The 24,611-nt window shown below is 45.4% G+C and overlaps 1 protein-coding gene across 2 annotated transcripts in view; it reads right to left on the reverse strand.

Annotated features, from left to right (window-relative positions):
• PRKDC (protein kinase, DNA-activated, catalytic subunit) overlaps nucleotides 1-24,611 on the reverse strand; it is a 712,087-nt gene that overhangs the window by 292,158 nt on the left and 395,318 nt on the right. For both annotated transcript variants that reach the window (XR_012244521.1, XM_073631567.1), the window contains exons 57-58: nucleotides 2,566-2,776; nucleotides 2,291-2,477 (exon numbers count right to left, since the gene is read on the reverse strand). Coding sequence is in view for 1 of the 2 variants with exons in the window: in XM_073631567.1 (XP_073487668.1) it covers nucleotides 2,291-2,477; nucleotides 2,566-2,776 (398 nt within the window). In the remaining variant the exon portion in view is untranslated. The remainder of the gene's footprint in view (nucleotides 1-2,290; nucleotides 2,478-2,565; nucleotides 2,777-24,611) is intronic.

The raw sequence follows: 24,611 nt of genomic DNA on the forward strand, positions 1-24,611 counted from the left end.
TGTTGCGGTGGTATTGGGTTCCAGCAAGTATTGCCCATGCCAACCCGACCTCTAGTGATCGCTGCTTCGAGGGATGTGACCATCATGGGGATGTCATACATACTTGGTGGACCTGCCTGTGCTTGGTGGGATTCTGGTCCCGAGCTTTTGTTTTGTTGCATTCCCTGTTCCATTTGAATGTCCGTAAAGAGGCTAAATTTGAACTATTACATTGCCCTATCCCGGGTTTGTTTGCTCGACAGCAGAAATTGGCATCATATCTTTTCATAGTGGCCAAAAGGACGATGGCTGAGGCATAGAAGAAACCCACAGTCCCTTTCAGGAAGTGATAAACCGCTTGATGGCCATGATGGTCAATGAACGAATGTCTAGAATACTCAAAGGCAACCCATGCCAAGTTCCTTAAAGTTCGGGAGCCATGACTGACATATGCCTTCTCTAAACTCTCCCTTTAAACCTTCTCTAAACTCTCCCTTTTCTGACCTACTGGGCTGACAGCTGGTGACTCATCGGTCCTTAAGGCCAGCTTCTCAGCCCGCTCCTTAGCAACCAGCAGTGTACAGTGTGTTTAAAGAGAAAAAAAACACGAAATGCATGAAAACTGCAGGCAAAAACGCATAAAAATAGGGTTTAAAAATGCAAAACGCTCTGCAAAACATGTCTGAAAAACACATCAAGCGCAGCCCGCATAGATGAGAACCTAGACTTAGGCCTCATCAGCGAGGCTAGGAGTTGAGAACAGAAAAGTATGGGGTTAATTTTCTAAAACTGGAGAGTGCAAAATCTGGTGCAGCTGTGCATGGTAGCCAATCAGCTTCTAACTTCAGCTTAATTAAGCACTGACCAAAAAAACCCTGAAAGTTTGTTTCTATGGAGAGTTGCACCAGATTTTGCACTCTCCCATTTTAGTAAATTAACTCCTATAATTATAGCAGGGAGGAATGGTGGGGCACAGATAAGCTTTGTGAGCTGCAATTAACACTTACCGGTAACTGGTTAGGTTTTATCATACGTCATGTAAACTACTTAAAATGAGGAAAACACTATCTGAAAAATCATTTACTAATTTAATTTTGAAAGCATATCATATTTACTTATAAACACAAATAGGAGGAAAAAAACCCTTATAAACCAAACAAACTCCCCCAATCTCAGCGCTATGTACAAACAGGTCTTACAACACTCAAGACAGAAATGCTAGTTGATATACAGTAGAATGCAAAATGATATATGGAATAACCATTACATATATGTATTAATTTAAGAAGAGGTTTTCCTTAGCAGCCACTAAAATCAATAAAAATAGCAGAAAAGATGTCAAAATTAAAACCTCGAGAGATAAAATTAAAACATCAAAGCGGCGCTTCTATCAGGCAGCAATTATAAATCTGGTAGATTAGTTTGCAATAACTAAAAATTACAAAACTGAAATAAAGAGTCTCTAATGGATATGGATGGTATAACTGGTAGTATATTGATGAGTGCACCGTTCACCATACACTTCACCACCGCATGTTCCACACACCCGCAAGGGGTTTATACTCACCAGAACCCAGAGGTTTAACAGGCCCAAACCAGCATCCTATGGATTGTAGATCTGGATGTCCTAATAGGGAAGTTCAGCCTCATCTTCGGAATCCTCATGTATATAAGAGAGACTTCACATAGTCTAATTCCCTTTTTAAAAATGTATTTGCACACACAGGTTAAAATAAAATCCAATAACACAACGAAGTGGCAGTCCGACTGTGGTTATGTAGCTCAAGATCTTTTGGTAAAGATCTATTATCATCCACTTGCCCTATGTTTTCCACGGAAGGGAAGGGTGTGGACAGTAAGTATAATCTGGTGTGGACAGTAAGTCTCTGCATCCGGCACTTCCTCCTTCCTGGTTGGTATGCTAGGACTTTGGAACGCACGTCGTTGTGATGTAGTATCCGGTCGCCGTAAGATCACGCCCTAACGCCGCGATTCGTCATCACGACTTTTTCAAAGGGCGCCCTTTGAAAAAGTCGTGATTATTTAATTTTGACATCTTTTCTGCTATATCATATTTACTTGTTTAATTTAATTTAATTTTTTTACATTTCTTCAGTTAGAGGTTCTCCTACCACCACAACTGTAAATAAAAAATAAATCTATTAATTTCTACAAAACAGGCAACTAAAAAAAATTAACAAAAGTAGACCAGGTGTACATTGAATTTACAATGTTGTGCTTAAGGTAAAATTACATAAATATCTATTAAAGAATGACATCTTTTAATTATTTTGCACACTAATCCACATACCTATATTTTGTGTGGGTGTAAACTGATAGTGCTGCTGAGTGGCTCGCAGTTGGGCAACCCCTGGCTCTGCCTCTGACAAGGATCCTTGTGTTCTAGACCTGTAGCTGCTTTGAGAATCCAGAGTTTCCACAAACATTGGTGTCAGAACAGTGCTGCGATAGCGCCAGTTGGAATCAACCGTGTAATCCTTCAACAAAATGGTTAAAAAAAATACTTAAAACGTAACTAGAATTCATTTAATGGCTGAAATTCAGACACATTACTGTGTACTTTACCTGGAACTTGCATTCTGACAGGGGATGCTCAAATATTTGCCTGATATAATCTGGACTTCTGCTGGTCATTTCAAGCAGCAGGTTGGTGGCCAGGCTTAAAAAGTGCTTTTCAATTTTAGTGGAATATAAAGAGCTAATTACAGCTAACATACGATCCATTGTGCCAGTTGGTAACCGAGTTTCATCGCTCCAGAAATTCCTGACAATAAGCCTAGGAAGGTAACAGTAAATAGAAAATTATCCATTGGAATTGTTCATCTATGTCAACACAGCTCTTAATTCCTAAGCACATGTCATCCTTGCCTACTTCATTTATGATGGATTGCAAACAACACAGAACTCTCCCTGTGCACAGGCAGAGAGAGCAGTAAGGCATCAGCTCTCAAGATTTCTGGCAAAATAAACAGGTGTTTATTTTCACTTGACAAACAGAAATAACACAACACTTTAAATGATATACTTAGAATGCCAAAAGGGAGCAAATAAGGGAAGTCAATTGTTAGGGTTACATGTTAGGTAAAGCCAGCATACAGGCACTATACTTTTGAAGTAGTTACCAATAGGAATTTGGAATTAACCATAAATCTCATATCTTGGAGTACACTGCAGGACATGGGGCAGCAAGTCAGAATATGGGTTATATGCAGTTACCTTCAGTTGATTGTTCACTGACAACAGCTTTGCTAGGAACGCCCCCCCGTGCACCCTCATATAACCCTAATCACCCAGTTGGACTCCAGTAGCGAGGAATAAGAAGCAGAGGGGAGGGACCCATTCCCTATACTGTACTCCAAGATATGGGATTTACTGGTAAGTCAAAATTCCTATTATCTTAATCATACAGTAAAAGGACAGCAAGTCGCAGACACCAACAAGCAATAAACTGAGGGGTGGGCAACAACATAGCAAACAGGCCATGAAAGAAAGGCTCACTCAAGATGACAGCCTAAAACACCTTGTGGCCAAAGCTTGCATCGGCAGAGGCCTGAACATCCACCCAGTAAAACTTTGAAAAAGTATAAACAGAAGTTGCTCTAGGTTTTGCAGTGGTAAAGACTCATGAGGAGGGGGGTTTGGGGATCTTCCACTGTGGCAGTAAAATCTTTCCTCCGGTAACATTTTATGAATGGGTCCAGTGCCTCACCACACAGACTTTTTCTTTGAAAAGACATATGTGCGAGGCATCTTTTACAGGCACCTTCAGCTGTCCAGGCTTTTAGCCACAAGATTTGGCGCATGTAAATAGAAATTAGGACCATTTTGAAGATTTGTTTCATGGCATGTTCAAGGGCATCCACACAATAAAACAGAGCAGAAGGTAGCTGCTGCAATTATTCTGTTAAAGAACGATCCTGGAGAGGGCATGACTGGATGTGAAGCAAGGAAGACGTGCAGTAGCTGAGCTCAGCTTCTAACTTATCCTTTTGAGTATCCTGACATCGCGGTCTGCACTTGCATACCCATATTTTGGTACCCGATTAGTACCTCTCCGGCGTGACATTACTCCTGATACTCTGGATAGCTCTGGGAAAGAGGAAAAACGTCAGGACTAAGCTGCCCCAGGGTCGCTCTTCCCCGTCGACGGCCATCTTGACCACATGCTCTGCCCCCTCCTTCTCGTCCTGTGTAACAGCGAGCACTCAGACGGCACCTGCAAGCATGGGAGACGCGGAGCCATCCTCGGTGGATCTGATGGCAGCTATAACCTCACTGAAGGAGACATTGACCACCAAAATCGACACATAAAGCCACTGTGCGGCAATCCACAGGCTGTTTCTGGGTCACGGTGATGTTTTAGGCAGCTTCTTTAACCCCTGCGGGGGTAATGCGCAGTCACAATGTATGCCACTGTGCGGCAATCCACAGGCTGTTTCTGGGTCACGGTGACGTTTTAGGCATAAAAGAGAAGAAAGAGGAGATTCCATAGCGTAAAACCATAAACTGGAGGAGCGCTCCAGTTGACGTCCCTATGACGAAACGCGTAGGCCGTGGCCTATTTTGACGCCTTTGCATCATCTCCCAGAGGATCACCAACTTAAATCTGACGCTCTCCTGTTTTGATGACACTCTGTTGCCTATTATAAACTGCTTAAATGTGAGTACCATTCTGTCATCTGCGTTTAATAAAGAGTGTTTTATGGTTTTACGCTATGGAATCTCCTCTTTCTTCTATTATGCCTAAAACGTCACCGTGACCCAGAAACAGCCTGTGGATTGCAGCACAGTGGCATACACTGTGACTGCGCATTACCCCCGCAGGGGTTAAAGAAGCTGCCTAAAACATCACCGTGACCCAGAAACAGCCTGTGGATTGCCGCACAGTGGCATACACTGTGACTGCGCATTACCCCCGCAGGGGTTAAAGAAGCTGCCTAAAACATCACCGTGACCCAGAAACAGCCTGTGGATTGCCGCACAGTGGCATACACTGTGACTGCGCATTACCCCCGCAGGGGTTAAAGAAGCTGGTGAGTGTCCGCATGATCACAAGACACGAGCACCTGGTCACCAAGATTAATACAAATACCTGCCTTGTTTTACAAAGATGTCAAGTTTTTCACTTAAGTTGTACTGAGCACTAGTCGCGATTTAACCTATGTAATTATTCAGCAATGTTATGTTTGTCAAAGACTTTTAAATCAATCACTATATGGGGTTTTTATGCGGATGGAATAGCTTTGGCTAAAGTCATTTTTTTATTTCATCCCCTGTTCCCTTTCCCCCCCTCCCCCAATTCAAAGGGGGCCAACCTAGCCGTTAAATTTGCTATATGCGATTTTGTTCATATTTTGTTTATAATTTACATGCAACTTTACATGTGGGATTTGGCTACACACGATTTATAAAGTATTTTTTAAACTAGGACAACGTTACACCTACACACTCCAAAGGGGGTCACTTTGCTGTTTTATGTTTGGTTTTATTTTCATTGAATTTTTTATTTGCAATTTTGGTCTATACTTTATATGCGACTTTACATATGGGATTTGGCTACACACGATTTACAAAGTATTTCTATGAATTAGGACAGCGCCACACCCACACACTAACCCTTCACTTAAATTCCAGTCCTGGCTATCTGAGGTGGAATCTCGCATCTCCCAGGTGGAGGACACGGTCCACACTGACTCCAGGGAGCTGAAGATCCTGCAGACACAGGTACAATCTCTGCATGACAAGACTGTGGATATGGAGAACAGGCTCCGTCGCAATAACTTGCGGGTGTTGGGGCTCCCTGAAAGGGCTGAGGGCGCCAAACCTGTGGAATTCGCTGAAGGGTTCCTTGCCACGCTGCTGAGCCTCGTTGATCTCCCACCTATGTTTGTAGTGGAGTGGGCTCACAGGGTCCCCACTACGCCATCTATACCCAGAGCTCCACCCAGACCCTTTGTGATAAAGTTACTCAATTACCGGGACAGGTTGCTGGTGGCCGCCAGGAACACACCCAAGCTATCCTTTGAAAACTCCAGGATTTCTCTGTACTCTGACCACTCGCCTGAAGTGCAGCAGCGTTGCCGCTCCTTCACGATGATCCGCAAATGCCTCTGAGAGAATGGGCTAAAATATAGCCTCCTGTACCCCAGCAAGCTTATGGTTGTGGATGGCGGCTCCACACGCTACTTTGAAACCCCTGCCACCGCAGATTCCTGGCTTGACTCTCGCTGACCCTCTCCCACAAGTCCGCTATTTTGGTAATACTTAGTACTACCTGATTTTTATTCCCTCTCGCTGACCCTCTCCCACACCTCCTTACTGGATTACAATTCTGCCTGTTGCAGCACTTTCTGGAGACCATGATCCTGCTATGAGCCGCGTGCTTCAGAAGCGGAGCACCTTTTCTTCACAGCACAATGATAGTTTGATCCCAGTTTTCCTTCACCCACCTTGCATCTGGAACTGACCCAGGTACTGTTGAAGTTTTCCCTGGATTGAGCTTCACATGCATCAGCCCTGTGTGTACGGCTTCACGGGGTACCAGAGACCTGAAGTCTTCACCTTTTTTTGACAAGTTTTGGGAACAAACCCTGCCTCTGTTTTTTTTTTTTCTTTTTGGCCCTTGTTTTTGGCCACAATGTTTTGTTCTAAAGGTGCAAAAGTTTATTGGAGAGTGGGTACTTTGTTTTTCTATGAATATATATTTACTTACTGCTGTTCATGATGGTTTCATTCTAATGGCTCAAGCAGATGATGTTTATTATTATAACTATTACACTGCTGATTGGTATACTGGCTCCGTTCTGGTTTTGCTCCCCCCTGTCATTCCATGATGGCTAACACTACTATGGGTTCTCTGACCATTTTGTCATGAAATGTTGGGGGGCTAAACTCCAAGCGATCGTTGCTGTTTCAATATTTGAAACAACATAATCCCCATATAGTAATGCTACAAGAGACCCATTTAATGAGGAGTAGGGTAATGGCTCATAAAAAACCGTGGGTGCAGGGAGCGCTTCATGCAACCTACTCCATGTACTCCCATGGGGTGTCTATCTTGCTTAGTAAGCAAATAACGTGCACAATTCATGATCCATTCCATTTGGACCCCAATGGGAAATTTGTAATACTGGTGTTAAATATATACAACCGGAAATATATCATTGTTAATGTTTACCTGGCCCCCAGTCAGGTGCAACTCCTATACTCATTGTATGAAAGGATGGCTCCGCATTGTCCTGCACAAATTCTGTTTATGGGCGATATTAACACCACCCTATCATGTGAACTGGATAGACCGACACCCCATACTAATTTTAATTCCTACCTGGGCACTGGAGCGCATGCTACAGACTTTACTGAGGTATGGAGGTGGTTGCATCCTCAAGACAGAACGCATTCTTGTTTTTTTACCACCTTCAATACCTCTTTATGTATAGATCTGGCTTTTGCAAACACAGCCCTTCTTAGTGAGATCAAAGAGGCATTTTATCTTCCCTCTGGCCTTTCGGATCATAACCCGCTCAAATTGACCATTAGAACCCAGAGGTCGCGTAACTGCACCCTTTGGAGTCTGCCGCCTCAATGGATTAACCATGAATCGGTTAAAGAATTCCTCCTCCCTTGCAGGAGTACTGGGCACACATTGCGGAGTCTGCCTCCCCTGAGATGACTTGGGACGTGTTCAAGGCTCATAGCAGGGGGCAGTACATTTCTGCTGTGGCTGCTGTGAAGGCGGAGCAAAAAGGTATCGTCTCCTCATTGCAACTGAAGGTTGACCAGGCACAAGAACAATACTCCGCCTCACCTACTGACACAAATTTTGACCACTTTTCCTCGCTTAGATGAGAATTACATCTTCATGTCTCAGAGGTCACTAGACTGGGCATACAATTTTGTAGGCAGGAGTGTTTTGAGTTCGGAGACAAGAACAGTAAACTGTTGGCACTTCTGACACAACAGGATAGACCCCTTGCAGTTGCATCCAAACTCCTCACAACAGATGGTACGATGGTTGTCTCTCAAGAGAATATTCTGAATTCACTAGATTTTACACTAGACTGTATCCCTCCTCCTTGCCGGATGCCTTTGACCCCATGCCCGCTGATTTAGATACCCTGACGTTGGGCGGGTCTTCTGACTCCGAAAGGAATCTCCTAGTTGCAGATTTCACCACGGAAGAAATACTTGCTATACAGTCTTTCCCGGTGGGTAAGGCTCTGGGCCCTGACGGCTTGCCTATAGAATTCTATAGAAATTACATTAAATTACCTGCTCCAAGACTGGCTGAGTTATATAAAACCTGTTTACTGGCTGGCTCCCTGCCCCCCTCTATGAAAGAGGCCCATATTATACTCATACCTAAACCTAATAAGGATCCCAAGTTGTGCGCCTCAAAGACCGATTGCTCTTCTCAACTGTGATCTGAAGATCCTCACAAAACTGCTAGCTACCAGGTTGAACAAAGTCATAAAATCCATTGTAGACCCGGACCAAACGGGCTTTATGCCTGGTAGGTCCACAGATATTAACATACGCAGATTATTCTCTAATATCCATGCCCCTTACACAAATCAGGGTACTAGAACGATAGCCACATTGGATGTGGAAAAGGCATTTGATACTGTGGAGTGGGCGTATCTATGGGAGGTGATGCGGAGGATGGGACTCCCATTAAAATGTATTGATTGGATACGTACACTATATTACGGGCTCCCTGGCAAGCATAAGGCTAAATGGCCTGCTGTCTGTCCCTTTCCTTTGCAGAGGGGGTACCAGACAAGGAGGCCCTTTCTCCCCGGCCCTCTTTGCCTTGGCCATGGAAACCATTGCTGAAGCCCTTAGAATTTCGCCTGAGATTCGCGGCCTTCGGGTAGGATGGTTGGAAGAGAGAGTGGCTCTATATGCTAATGATTTATTTGCTTTTTTTGAATAATGCTGGTACCTCAGTGCAGGGTGCCCTCAAGATTATGAATTTCTCAACCTTCACGGGTTTATGTGTTAAGTGGCACAAGTCCCAGCTGTTTCCGGTGGACAAAGGGGCTAGGTCATCTTCACCCGCCTCCCTTCCACTTTACCTACCTGGGGATTGTGATATCCAGACACAGTGGGGACTTTGTGAAATTCAACCTGGACCCTGTGCTAGCTGGGGTTAAGACTAAACTGAAGGCATGAAACAATCTTCCGCCACTCTCACTAATTGGACGCATTAACATCCTCAAAATGAAAGTTCACCCCAAATTCACGTATATTTTTAGAAATTCCCCTCAGTGGCTCTCAAAAAAATGTTTTAATTCTATTAAACAACTCTTCTTGTCCATTATCTGGGGATCTAAGCCACCCAGGTACAAATATACCACCATAACTAGACACGTGGACAGGGCCTAGCTCTACCCAACTGCTACATATATTTTCTAGCATCCCAACTGGTGACTTCAGCCTGATCTCACTAATTCTGCTGTAGTGTTGGAGGCAGCGATTGTTAAATCCATGGAAGCCTTACAAGGCCTGTTGTTCAGGGGGAAAAAGTCCCCACATCACTTCACCCCTTCCATGTACACTACCATACAAGCATGGAAAATGAGTGAAGCCCCACAGACACCTCTGTCGGGCACCATCTCTCTGCATACCCCTCTGTGGCTTAATCCCAACCTCCCTCACTTCTACACTATCCCAAACCCACAGGCCTGGGCCAAATACAAAATTGGAACATATTATTAATAATGCTGAGTTGTCCTCTTTTCAGGACCTCCAATCTAAATTTAATCTACCCAATCACCACTATTTTAGATACCTCCAGATTTTCCATGCCTTCAGATGTAAATTTCTGGGTCAACCAGTTGCTCTCATATTCTGAACTAGAATCTACCCTCCGAGTGAAAGATCTGGAGAAGCCCACTTCTCATCTATATGGTTACTTACTCGTGGCTGCTAGTCCTGAATTGTCCTCCCTTTGCCTGTAATGGCTGGGGGACATTCCGGGACTGGATGATGACTGGATGGAGATTTGGGATTTCCCCTTCTCCCCCCTCATTCTCAGCCAGAGATAGGATGGGATGGTCCAGTACAAAATTTTGCACAGAGCATATTATACACCGCACAGGATGTCTGAGGCCCACTCTGCATCATGTTGGCGCTGCTCACACCAACCTGCAGTGTTCTTCCACATTTTTTGGAGCTGTCCGGTAATTCAACAATACTGGCGAGAGGTTCCTACAGTGATTAAGAGTGTTACACAAAACCCGGTCCCATGTGACCCGAGATACTGTTTGTTAGGGCTGGTGAAGCAGCTGACAGTAACTGTGGCCAGACGAATACTCATTAAAGTGGTTGTAAACCCTTACAATACATTTTTTGCTACAGGTAAGCATATAATAAGGCTTACCTGTAGCTACCCCAGATATCTCCTAAACCTGCACGGTTTAAGAGATATCCCCTGTATCTGCATGTGCCGACGTCATCAGCACATGCGTACTGAAGCAATGGCATGTACACGTCGTTTGCTTGAGTGAGTGTGCTGTTACCGACGGCTCCCACGGGCATATGCGGGAGTGGTGTCATCGTAGCTCCGGCCAATCACAGCGCCGGAGCCGCGATACTCAGAAGTAACTCCGGGGAGCAATGTCGCCAGCCGGTGCTGTGTATGGGCACCCCAGTGGGGGCTTCGATCTCAGGTGAGTATTACATAATGAGCTAGTATGCTATGCATACTAGCTCATTATGCCTTTGTTTTGCAAGTCTTTTTTTTCATGTGGGTTTACAACCGCTTTAATCTTTTATTGTTCTGTGCTCGTAAAGCTATCACGACGAACTGGAAGAAATCATCCCCTCCTTCCATTCATGTTGAAGGTGTTTGATTAATGCCAGCCTACCCTTATACAAAGCTACTTATGCCAACAGGGGCTGCCCCAATAAATTTAATAAGGTTTGGGAATGCTGGCTTGGTGACTTGTCTACAGCAAGCAGTGAATCACATAATGCAAGTTAAAGTATAGATCTCGATTTACTACCCAGTCATGATATTCTGTGTCTTGGATATCAATGTTTGAGCCTAGTTACTTCTGAGCCGACCCCACTCTCCACATTGGGGAAGTAGCTTAGTATTTTTGTTGTTTTGTTTTTATGTTCTTATGATGTATGATACTCTCTGCGAATAGAGACCTGTTGGTCTCGCCCCTGCCTGGGCTCCAGATGTGTTTATTTTTTTTCAAAAAAACTCAATCAAATTTTTTTTTTTTTTTTTGGAAAAAGAACGATCCTGGAAAGCATGGTCATGTTGGTTGCTTGTTGCCCTAGTCCAATTAGCAGCAATTTGACATAAAGAAATTGCAGTGCAAGCTAGTTGTAAGACAGGTACTGTTAAAGTAAAGAGAGTCTTTGTAAGCATTCTAAACTTTGTTTGAAAGAAGGAATATCTTCAATAGGTACAGTGAGATGTTTAAGATTGAGACAGCGGGGGGCGTGGCTGGACGCTGAGCGCAATGGACACATGATCTCCCTGCTCTCCACGGACGTGCTCTTTCTAAGCTCCACATGGGGACACAGCTTCAGATCGATTGGCAGAAACTGCACCAACCGATCGCAGAAACAGGGGGGAACCTCAGGACAGCTTCATCCGTTGGGTCCCCCGATCCATTCCTACTTTGCTCAGCTCCCTGAGCCCTCCATGTGGGAAGCAGACAGCATAGCGCCACACAGCTATCTCTTCCTCCCCCCTCCTCCGGAGGCTTCAAGATCGGTGCGGGCAGCTTCAGTGGGCACCACTGACCGTATTCCCAGCTGCATGTCACGGCTCGTCTCTACCACGCCACATGGAACAACGTCCGCCATCTTGCTGGGAGAATGTCAAGACAACTCCAGTATACCCATGGATGAGTCCCTCTTCTGTCCCCTCACCTTCCAAGGGCCCTGGACATGACTCTCTCTCCCTTCGGGGTACTCAGCTGGCATTCAGGCACTGGAGACGCCCCCCCCTTTCCAATCGAGCCACTCACAATGCCCCCCTTAGTTTGTTTAGTGATTTAAAGTTCCTTTATTGGACCTCCATTATTTGTTCTGAGAACTGTGATTTGTTTTTCTTTTTCTCTTCTTTTTTACGGCTCATCACTCCTGGGCTCACGTCTCTTTGCATATACGATGGGTACTGCCTCCTGTTTCAAGACTCGTCTGTCTGGGCTCAAATACAGTGGGGACGGAAAGTATTCAGACCCCCTTAAATTTTTCACTCTTTGTTATATTGCAGCCATTTGCTAAAATCATTTAAGTTCATTGTTTTCCTCATTAATGTACACACAGCACCCCATATTGACAGAAAAACACAGAATTGCTGACATTTTTGCAGATTTATTAAAAAAGAAAAACTAAAATATCACATGGTCCTAAATATTCAGAAATAATGCTGTGACACTCATATATTTAACTCAGGTGCTGTCCACCTTCTGATCATCCTTGAGATGGTTCTGCACCTTCATTTGAGTCCAGCTGTGTTTGATTATACTGATTGGACTTGATTAGGAAAGCCACACACCTGTCTACATAAGACCTTACAGCTCACAGTGCATGTCAGAGCAAATGAGAATCATGAGGTCAAAGGAACTGCCTGAAGAGCTCAGAGACAGAATTGTGGCAAGGCACAGATCTGGCCAAGGATACAAAACATTTTTTGCTGCACTTAAGGTTCCTAAGAGCACAGTGGCCTCCATAATCCTTAAATGAAAGATGTTTGGGACGACCAGAACCCTTCCTAGAGCTGGCCGTCCGGCCAAACTGAGCTTTCAGGGAGAAGAGCCTTGGTGAGAGACGTAAAGAAGAACCCAAAGATCACTGTGGCTGAGCTCCAGAGATGCAGTCGGGAGATGGGAGAAAGTTGTAGAAAGTCAACCATCACTGCAGCCCTCCACCAGTCGGGGCTTTATGGCCGAGTGGCCCGATGGAAGCCTCTCCTCAGTGCAAGACACATGAAAGCCTGCATGGAGTTTGCTAAAAACACCTGAAGGACTCCAAGATGGTGAGAAATAAGATTCTCTGGTCTGATGAGACCAAAATAATAGGATTTTTTAAAACAGCTTACCTGTAAAATCCTTTTCTTTCGAAGGACATCACGGGACACAGAGCCACAGTAATTACTGATGGGTTTATATGGGTATCACTGGTGATTGGACACTGGCACACCCTATCAGGAAGTTCAACCCCCTATATAATCCCTCCCCTTTGCAGGAATACCTCAGTTTTGTAGCCAAGCAATATAGTGTATTAGAAGAGGGGCGGGACCTCCCGTGGGTGTCCCGTGATGTCCTTCGAAAGAAAAGGATTTTACAGGTAAGCGGTTTTAAAAAATCCTATTTTCTTTCTCGAACATCACGGGACACAGAGCCACAGTAATTACTGATGGGATGTCCCAGAGCAATGCTACCTGAGGGGGGGGAACCACGACCAAGTAGGGTGCAATCAGACCTGAGGACCCTATACCGCTGCCTGCAGCACACTACGCCCAAAGGCGATATCCTCATGCCTTCTCACATCCACCTGATAGAATCTGGTGAATGTATGAACTGAAGACCAGGTTGCGGCCTTGCAGATTTGAGCCATAGAGGCCCTGTGATGCACTGCCCAAGAAGCACCAATAGCCCTTGTGGAATGTGCCCTGATCTGAAACGGAGGAATCTTCTGTTTCAAACCGTAAGCTTGAATGATCAACTGTCAAATCCATTTAGAAATGGTAGCTTTTGACGCTGCCTGTCCTCTATTGGGACCCTCTGGCAGCACAAACAAAACATCCGTCTTGCGGATCTGAGTAGTTGCCCCTAGATAGGCCTTAACTGCTCTTACTACATCCAACGAATGTAGAGATCTCTCTTCCGGAGAACAGGGATCTGGAAAAAAGGAAGGTAGAACAATGTCTTGGTTTAAATGAAAATCAGAAACCACCTTCGGTAAAAAACTAGGATGAGGGCGTAGTACCACTCTATCCTTGTGTATAATCAAATAAGGCTCCTTACAGGAAAGAGCTGCTAATTCTGATACTCTTCTAGCAGAAGAGATGGCCACCAGAAAAATTAATTTCCTTGTCAACAAGACCAAAGGAATCTGACTTATTGGTTCAAAAGGCTGTTTCTGTAACACAGCCAGGACCAAATTCAAGCCCCAGGGGTTTAGGGGCGCTTTAACCGGAGGATTAAGACGCATCACCCCCTGCATAAAGTTTCGGACCAAAGAATGCGAAGCAAGTGGCCGCTGAAATAATACTGATAAAGCAGAAACCTGGCCCTTGATGGTACTCAAGGCCAGCTTCATCTCTAATCCCATCTGTAGAAAATCAAGGATTCTACTATTAACACATATTTCCTGGGATGCCAACCTCTGGATTCACACCAGGTTATATAAGCCTTCCAGACTCTATGATAAATCATCCTGGAAGCTGGCTTCCTTGCATTAATCAAGGTAGATATGACAGGACCTGAGAGCCCACGACTCTTCAGAACGTGGGTCTCAATAGCCAAACCGTCAAATTTAGCGTTTGTAAGGCAGGATGGAACACTGGACCCTGAGATAACAGGTCTGGGCGTACCGGTATGGTCCACGGGGAACCCACCGTTATCCTTACTATTTCTGCATACCAAGTCCTTCTGGGCCAAGCGGGGGCCACCAGAAGTACCGACTTCCTTTCCTGCCTGATCCTGCGAAGGAGTCGTGGTAGTAGCAGAATAGGCGGGAATGCGTAAATCAGTGAGAACCGATGCCACGGAATCACCAACGCATCCGTCCCGCATGCAAGAGGATCTTTTGTCCTTGCCACAAATCTGTCTATCTTTTTGTTGAATCGGGATGCAAAGAGATCTACATCTGGAACCCCCCATCTTTGGCATATGGCCCAAAAGACGTCGGGATGCAGAGACCATTCCTCTGGAAGTAACTGCTGGCGACTTAGATAGTCCGCCTGCCAATTCTCTATTCCCGGGATGAAAACTGCCGATATGCATGGCACATGCATCTCTGCCCAGACTAAGATCTGGTTCACCTCTTTTTGAGCAGCTCGGCTCCGGGTGCCTCCCTGATGATTGACATAAGCCACTGCTGTGGCATTGTCGGACTGGATCCTGACCGGACAACCCTGTAGCCTGATAGTCCAGGCTTTTAGAGCTAGATGTATCGCCCGGATCTCCAGAATGTTGATGGGTAAGGTCCTCTCTGTCTTGGACCATACCCCTTGGACCGCAGCCTGTTCCAGAACTGCTCCCCAACCTGACAGACTGGCATCTGTTGTTACCACCGTCCAGGTAACCGGTAGAAAGGATTTCCCTTCTGCAGGTTTTCGGGTATGAGCCACCAATTGAGGCTCTGACGCACCGCATGCGACAGGTGCATCGGAAAGTCTAATGCCTGAACCTTCTTGTTCCAGGTCGACAGAATACTGTGTTGCAGCATTCTTGAGTGAAACTCAGCATAGGGAACTGCTTCGAATGAAGACACCATCTTCCCTAGTAGCCTCATACAAAGGCGGACTGAGGGACCCTTCTTGGTCCTTACTGTCAGAATCAGCTCTCTCAAAGCAGTGATCTTTGCCTGGGGTAGAAATATTTTCTCCTGGCTTGTATCTATAATCAGACCTAAATACTCCAGTCTTCTTACTGGTTTTAGGAAAGACTTTTCTAAGTTGAGGATCCAACCCAGGTGTTCTAGATACCTGACCGTGGTCCTCAAGTTTCCATTCAAAGAGGCTACCGACCGGTCTATCAAGAGCAGGTCGTCTAGGTATGCTATGACAGCTATACCCTGAGCCCTTAATCTGGCCAGAGGAGGAGCCAAGATCTTTGTGAACACTCGAGGTGCAGTGGCTATCCCGAAAGGCAGAGCCACAAACTGGAAATGGCGCCCTCCTACCTCGAAGCGCAGAAACTTCTGATGAGCAGGAAAAATGGGCACATGCAGATATGCATCTCTGATGTCTATTGATGCCAGAAATTCTCCTCCCTGCAGGGTGGGAACTACTGTTCGAATTGATTCCATGCGGAAAGATTGAATCCTTAGGAATCGGTTCAGATCCCTTAAGTCCAAAATGGGCCTGACATCCCCATTTGGCTTTTGGACCGTAAAAAGGTTGGAATAGAAGCCCAATCCCTGGTCCTTTGCGGGAACTATCATAATGACCTCCTGCGACAAAAGTCGCTCTAACGCTAGGAGGAGCAACTGCTTCTTCTCTGGGTCTCTGGGAACATTTGATCTGAGGAACCGAGGAGAAGGGAATTCCTGAAACTCCAGCTTGTACCCTAAGGTTACCGTGGAGACTACCCATCTGTCCTGGAAGTCCTCGTGCCAGAGCTCTGAGAACTGTCGCAGTCTTCCCCTCACTCGAGTGAGCGGGGGCGCCCCCTCATGCAGAGGTCTTAGTGTTTTGCCTAGTAGGCTTCTTTCCCCAGGACTTCTTTTGTCCCTGGGGTTGACTCTTGTCTCTGGACCCCGATGGAGGCGGCCGTCGAGACTGCCTGGAGGCTGAAGCCCCCGGCGCTGGGGAAAGAGTCCGTTTGAAAGAGGGACGCTTACTCTTCTTCTTGACAGGTAAGAGAGTGCTTTTCCCACAAGAGATTCTCTTGATATAGTTATCCAAGTCCTCTCCAAACAACCTTGCACCACGAAATGGAAACCCAGCCAGTAGCTTCTTACATGGTGCTTCGGCTGACCAATTTTTCAACCATAGGATTCTACGTATATGCACCAACCCCGGTGAAAGACGGGAGGTTTGCACGATAGAATCTCTAATGGCGTCAACCACAAAGCATAAGGTCGCTGGAAGGTTAGCAAACCCCTGGGCCTGCTGTTCAGGTAATACTTTGATGACCTGCTTAACATGGTCTCTTAAGTATTGACAGACTCCAATCGCTGCTACTGCAGGTTGGGCCACTGATCCTGCTAAGGAGAAAACATCCTTCAATAGGGATTCCATCCTTTTATCTACAGGATCCCTGAGCATCTGAGCATTGTCTACAGGACAAGTCAGGCTATTATTTACGGAGGAAATGGCGGCATCAATAGCCGGTATTGCCCACATTTTAATAAACTTTTCTTCCATCGGATAAAGTGTTGAAAACTTTCTCGGCGGAAAAAAACGTTTGTCTGGGTGATCCCACTCAGAATAAATAAGCTTTTCAAGTAAAGTATGAACAGGAAAAGCATGTGCTGCTTGGAAAGGTTTCAGTGACCCCAAAGCAGAAGAGGATTCTTTAGCAGTTTCAGGTATGGGCAACTTAAATGTGGAGCGGACCAATCCAGTGAGGATCTGCACTAAGACTTTCTCCTCTTGGGAAGTCGCAGAGGGTCCCTCTCCACCTGAATCCTCCGAAGAGGAATCATCCATCCCATCCCGATCCTCTGAAAGGGATTCATCTCCTTTATCCCAGAGCTCCTCTGTCTGAGGGTCTTGGGGAACAGAGGAAAGCCTAGTGCGTTTTCTTCCACTGAGTGAAGACGTAATCACGGCCATTAATCTTTCCTCTAGACCATTAATGGTTGAGGAAAAAACCTCTTGTGTAATATATACAGGGGCTGAAGTGCCAGAAGCAGGTGTAGCCCCTGACCCCGATGGCTCTCCCTGGCTAGCCGTCCCTGGCCCATCTTTAGGGGGGGAGGATGCTGCCGACAGGGGGCCCTCAGAACCTGAACGAGATCCCCTAGTGTCTCTGGTTCCTGGGGTGCTTGAACCTCTTCTACCCATAGTGCAAAGCAACAAGGTGTGAGGTATACAAATGAACACTACCCGCTGAGCGATGTAGTCTGGCTAAAAGCCTTGCTACCCAATGCTCAGTCTGGTGTTACTTCAGTAAATGCTGCCTAGGAGAATGCCTGTGTCCCACCTTACATGCGACCGTCAGCTCTGTGTCTCTCAGAAGGCTGTGTGCACCTGTACAGAGTGCCTCTAATAGCCTGCAGCTGGCCTGAGTGGGAGTCTAAGCACCTGTGCTGACGTCCCGCCCCCTCCTCTACCGCCCCCCCCCCCTCGAGTTTTGAAAAAAACGAGCGCTTCCCGCGCTGCCGACTCTCCTGTCATGCTTCCGGAGAAAGGCTGGGGATGGGGGGGGGGGGGGAGGGAGGGAGGCTGGTAACAAGATCTGCCTGAACGGCTATCTTGAGAGATGGTGGCCATTAGGCCGCAGAGCCCGGGTGGTATAACCACTTTCTAGACCCCTGTGGCCCCTCTCTAGCCTGGGGGGGAACATTCAAACCTGAGAAATCCCCCTTTCCACCTTACCTGTTTGCAGCCTGCTTGATACGCTGGGACATAAACAGCGATTACAACACCTGAGACAGAGTCAGCATGTGCAGGTTTGTGCTCTTGGCAGCCCCCGGTGGTCAAAATAGGCATAGCATGCATTTACCTTAAAGGAGAAAAGCCACTAGAACTCAAAAATTCTGTGGAATCTCCTCTTACCTTATCCAGCCGCAGGGTGCTGTTTACACAGACCCAATCTTCACCTCTCACGGTGGGCTCCGTTTGAAAAAACCGTCAGAGACTGGGGCCCCCATCAGTAGGGGGATCCAACAGTTCTGGGACCGTAAAGCACCTCGCCAGAAATTAGGAAGTTTAAAGCCATTTTCTGATCTGCGGGGTCCAGCTCTCTAAAAAGAGAAGCATTACGGGTAAAACCTCGTTTCTTCGGACACGAGGCCCGGGTACCATTCAATTCGGCCATGAAAAGACACTTTGAATGGATCCGGTTCGCCTGGCTTGCCCGAGTATAGGATATCAGGATATTCCCTTTGGAGCTCAGCACAGGACATCTTTACACGTCCATCACCTAAGACACTGGCGTAAAAACTGAGGTATCCCTGCAAGGGGGAGGGATTATATAGGGGGTTGAACTTCCTGATAGGGTGTGCCAGTGTCCAATCACCAGTGATACCTATATAAACCCATCAGTAATTACTGTGGCTCTGTGTCCCGTGATGTTCGAGAAAGAAAGAACTTTTTGGCCTTAATTCTAAGCAGTATGTGTAGAGAAAACAAGGCACTGCTCATCACCTGTCCAATACAGTCCCAACAGTGAAGCATGGTGGTGGCAGCATCATGCAGTGGGGGTGTTTTTCAGCTGCAGGGACAGGACGACAGGTTGCAATCGAGGGAAAGATGAATGCGGCCAAGTACAGGGATATCCTGGACGAAAACCTTCTCCAGAGTGCTCAGGACCTCAGACTGGGCCAAAGGTTTACCTAACAACAAGACAATGACCCTAAGCACACAGCTAAAATAATGAAGGAGTGGATTCACAACAACTCAGTGACTGTTCTTGAATGGCCCAGCCAGAGCCCTGACTTAAACTCAATTGAGCATCTCTGGAAAGACCTAAAAATGGCTGTCCACCAACGTTTACCATCCAATCTGACAGAACTGGAGAGGATCTGCAAGAAGGAATGGCAGAGGATCCCCAAATCCAGGTGTGAAAAACTTGTTGCATCTATCCCAAAAAGACTCATGGCTGTATTAGATCAAAAGGATGCTTCTACTAAAAATACTGAGCAAAGGGTCTGAATACTTAGGACCATGTGATATTTTAGTTTTTCTTTTTTAACCACTTCCCGCCCACCCAAGTCATATGATGTCGTGGACTTTGAGCAGGTATATCTGAATAATGCCTGTAGTTACAGACATCATTCAGATATTGCCGGTTTCAGCCGGCGAATCTCTACACCATAGGAACGATCATATCGGCCGTTCCGCCGCTTGATCGTTCTTACGGGAGGCGAGAGGGGATGTCCCCCCCCCCTCCCTGCGGTGCTTGTTCCGACTCACCGTTACGATCGGTGAGGCGGAGAGCGGATCCGCCGGATGTAGATCATAGAGATTTCCGGCGGACCAGATGGTCGCCGGAGTCTCTATGATCGTCGGAGACCGGGCGCAATGTTATGACATCACGCCTGGCCTCTCCATTCAAAAAACGGCGCCGCTTCGGCTGGGAAGCGGTGATCTTTTTTTTTTTTTATTTCAGGCTTCCCAGCCTAGAGGTGAGATGTGGGGTCTTATTGACCCCATATCTCACTATTAAGAGGACCTGTCATGTCATATTCCTATTACAAAGGATGTTTACATTCCTTGTAATAGGAATAAAAGTGATCACATTTTTTTTTTTTTTTAAAGTGTCAAAATAAAAAAAAGAAAATATAATTAACAATAAAAAAAAAATTTTTTAAAGCGCCGCTGTCCCCGTGTGCTCGCACGCAGAAGCGAACGCATACGTAAGTCCCGCCCACATATGAAAACTGTGTTCAAGCCATACATGTGAGGTATCGCCGAGAACGTTGGAGCGAGAGCAATCATTTTGTTCCTAGACCTCCTCTGTAACTCAAAACATGTAACCAGTAAAAAAATTTCAAGCGTCGCCTATGGGGATTTGTAAGTACCGAACATTGGCGCCATTCCACGAGCGTGTGCAATTTTGAAGCGTGACATGTTAGGTATCTATTTACTCGGCGTAACTTCATCTTTCACAATATGCAAAAACATTGGGCTAACTTTACTGTTTTGTTTTTTTTTTAAAACACAAAACGAAAAATTCCTGCTCAAATACTGTGTGAGATAAAAATTTGCAACAACCGCCATTGTATTCTCTAGGGTCTTTGCAAAAAAAAAAAAACATATATAATGTTTGGGGGTTTTATGTAATTTTCTAGAAAAAAAATGATGATTTTTACATGTAGGAGAGAAATGTCAGAATTGGCCTGGTAGGCAAGTGCTTAATAAATCTGCAAAAATTTCAACAATTCTGTGTTTTTCTGTCAATATGGCGTGCTGTGTGTACATTAATGAGGAAAAAAATGAACTTAAATGATTTTAGCAAATGGCTGCAATATAACAAAGAGTGAAAAATTTAAGGGGGTCTGAATACTTTCCATCCCCACTGTATACTGCACTCCAATACACGTTTCCACAATATTCCTTGCTCACACCCCGACCTCATCATGGTACAGGTTTACTCACATAATGTTAATGGTCTTAACTCAAATTTTAGAAGGCAGTTGACACTGAGGAGCTTTAAAGATTCTGGGGTGGAGGTAATATTTGTACAGGAAACACATTTTAATAAAAGAGGCACTCTGGTGTTTGCATCTAGATCTTTTCCTACAGCAGGGGTGGCTATTTTGATTAAAAAAGGATCTCCATTCACAACCGCATCCTCCTACTCTGATCCCCAAGGTCAGTTTCTGAACCTTAGTGGCAAATGGCAACAATCTGAATTAACTTTTTCTAACATTTATGCTCCAAATGTGAATCAGATGTCCTTTGTAACTAAGGTGTACAACCGCCTTTAGAACTACACACTCCTCAGTCGTGGGAGGGGACTTAAACCTCCCATTCTCCCCGACATTGGATAGGACATTCCTTTCTAAAAAAAAATCTCTTCCCTACGCCTCTTCAAACAGTCCCAAAAGTTTTGTCGGGTCACTCGCAAGTTCGCTCTGTTCGATGCATGTGATTCACCCAACAGAGCGTCAATATTCCCACTACTCCCACCCATTTTGTATGCATGCAGTGTTAGACTACTTTTTCATAAACGCCCCCTCCCTGCGGGCACTCGCTAATGTAAACATCCTGCCCATGTCTTGGTCGGACCATACCCTGCTCCTTTTGAAGCTCAAATTAGAAAACTCTCAGATCAAAACGCTGCCATTGGCGGCTTAATGACTTTCTTCTGAAAGATGTTGCAACTAGGACAGAGTTAGAAAATTCTTTAAAATTGTACTTTGTGGAGAATAGTGCCCCAGAAATTTCCGCAGGAACCCTCTGGGAGGCACACAAGACACTAATACATGGACAATGTATAGCTATCTGAACTGCCTGGAAGAAGAACACCAAGCAACTGAGACAGCAGACCGCACAGAGACTTCGGGACTTAGAATCCAGATTTACATCTTCGTCCTCAATTTGTTTCCTAAGGGAAATTATACGCCTACGGGCAGTCCTCAAGAGAATAGACATAGGCAAGGTTGAAAAAGCCCTTCAAAGATTGCATCAGCTAAACTATGATAAGGGAAACAAAGCCCACACCCTATTAGCGTGTAAACTCCAAGAACAAACTCAGCCCCAGCCCCCCAGGCCCTTCGGGACCCCTACTGGGACCCTTCATTCTCACCCGACCGTATTGCCCAATTGTTTTGTGATTAGTTCTCGGATATCTACAATAACCCCTCCATACCGCACTTACCAACCCAAGAAAGTTTCACTGATCGCATTACAGTCTCTCAACTCTCCCATAACTGAAGAGATTTCCGAGACTTTGAAACTCCTGCCAAATAGCAAAGTCCCAGGCCGGACGGCCTTCCTTATGAATATCACAAGACTTTTCTGGCCAGCCTACTTTCACATATGACTCGCTTATATAACGAATTCATGGGCAGGGATGAAATCCTGTGGGACATGCAGACCTCTCATCTAACGTTCATACCCAAGCCTGATAAAGACACACTGTGTGGGAATTCTAGACCTATAGCTTTATTGAATTCAGATCTGAAAATTTTTATAAAACTACTATCCCTCCGTTTAAATGAGGCCCTCCCCTACTATCCCTCCGTTTAAATTAGATCCTCCCCTCCTTAATCCATAAAGATCAGGTGGGTTTTGTTCCAGGACATCAGGCAGGAGATAACACTAGAAGAGTCATCAATTTAATAGATGATAATAACAGACAAAACACTGAAGGCGCTGTTGCTCAGTTTAGATGCTGGGAAAGCCTTCGGCTCAGCTGGCCTTTTATGTTTTCAACCCTTAAATATCTGGGTTTTCGGAGGCCGCTCCTCAGGGTGATCAGACATCTATATGCAACTCCATCTGCTTCTATCAAAACACCTTTTGCTGCATCTCCCTCCTTCCCCATCTCAAATGGGACTAGGCAGGTATGTCCGCTCTCTCCATTGCTTTTTGTCCTGTGTATCAAACCTCTGGCGGCCCAGATCCGACTGGACCCCAACATTAGTAGTATAATGGTCAGGGGACGTGATTTTAAGGTTTCATTATTTGCTGATGACGTGCTCCTAACCCCAACGCAACCGCGCGCGACCCTTCCTAATCTCCATAAACTCTTGGAGGAATTTGGGTCCTTATCGGGCTATGAGGTAAACTCCGCTAAATCGACCCTTCCAATCAATATGCCTAACTCAGAAGTGCATAGTCTGAACATTTTACCTATACGTGGAAATCCCATGTCATTAAGTATTTGGGGTGTGTACCTTACTTCCCAATATGAATCCCAAAATGAAGCAAATTTCAGACCTCTATTCGTCTATCCAGTCTCTTTTGTCTAAATGGAGACACTATCCAGTCTCTTGGTTTGGACACATTGCCTTGGTCAAAATGACCATATTACCTAAACTCTTGTACTGTTTTTAGACTCTCCCAGTGCCAATCCCATCTGTACAGGTTAGAAAACTTCAGAGGGACCTTCTAAATTTCATGTGAAATTATAAACATCATTGAATAGCCCGCTCAATACTTTATGCCTCTTGAAAAGAGGGGGCTTAGCTTTCCCAGACCTCCTTCGTTACTATTATGCTGCTCAATTGAGAGTTATAGCCTCCTGGGTTACCCTTCCGGTCTAAAATCGCTGGACCCAAATAGACAAACTGTGGTTAACCCAATCCACCCGAACATTTTTTTTATGGAACACTAATGCCCCGTACACACGGTCGGATTTTCCGACGGAAAATGTGTGATAGGACCTTGTTGTCGGAAAATTCGACCGTGTGTAGGCTCCATCACACATTTTCCATCGGATTTTCCGACACACAAAGTTTGAGAGCAGGATATAAAATTTTCCGACAACAAAATCCGTTGTCGGAAATTCCGATCGTGTGTACACAAATCCGACAAAGTGCCACGCATGCTCAGAATAAATAAAGAGATGAAAGCTATTGGCCACTGCCCCGTTTATAGTCCCGACGTACGTGCTTTACGTCACCGCGTTTAGAACGATCGGATTTTCCGACAACTTTGTGTGACCGTGTGTATGCAAGACAAGTTTGAGCCAACATCCGTCGGAAAAAATCCTAGGATTTTGTTGTCGGAATGTCCGAACAAAGTCCGACCGTGTGTATGGGGCATAATGCTGATGTTCCCTCCACCTCCCTACTGCATACTATGAATTTGCTACGTACTATCTTGAGACAATTAAATCGCATCACCCCTCTTCAATCTGAGACCTCCATAGTCACGGCTTTCCTCTACAACCCTAAGCTACCAGATAGCTTAACTTACCAGATGATTTCACTATGGTTGCAGAAGAACCTTTTTCATTATGGACATTTTAGTGAATCCAGTGACTAGGGTTTTATTATCCTTTGACAAGCTTAGAATTAAACATGAGCTTCCCCGTAGTGCTTTCTTTGGTTACCTCCAAGTTCGGCATTACGCACTTACCTTCACCCCTAGCCTTAAATTCTCGACGCCATCCCCATTTGAATGTTTAATCTTATCGGGTCCCTCACAGAAAGGATTGACCTCGGACATATATAACATTTTAAACTCTTATGACGTGGTTTCCATGGGGAAACATAGTTACATGCGTAAATGGGAGGAACATCTTAGAGATGAATTATCCCATGAACAATGGAAAACTATATGGTCCTGGTGC

This window comes from Aquarana catesbeiana, linkage group LG05, assembly GCF_042186555.1.
Source record: "Aquarana catesbeiana isolate 2022-GZ linkage group LG05, ASM4218655v1, whole genome shotgun sequence".
Taxonomy (NCBI): Eukaryota; Metazoa; Chordata; class Amphibia; order Anura; family Ranidae; genus Aquarana; species Aquarana catesbeiana.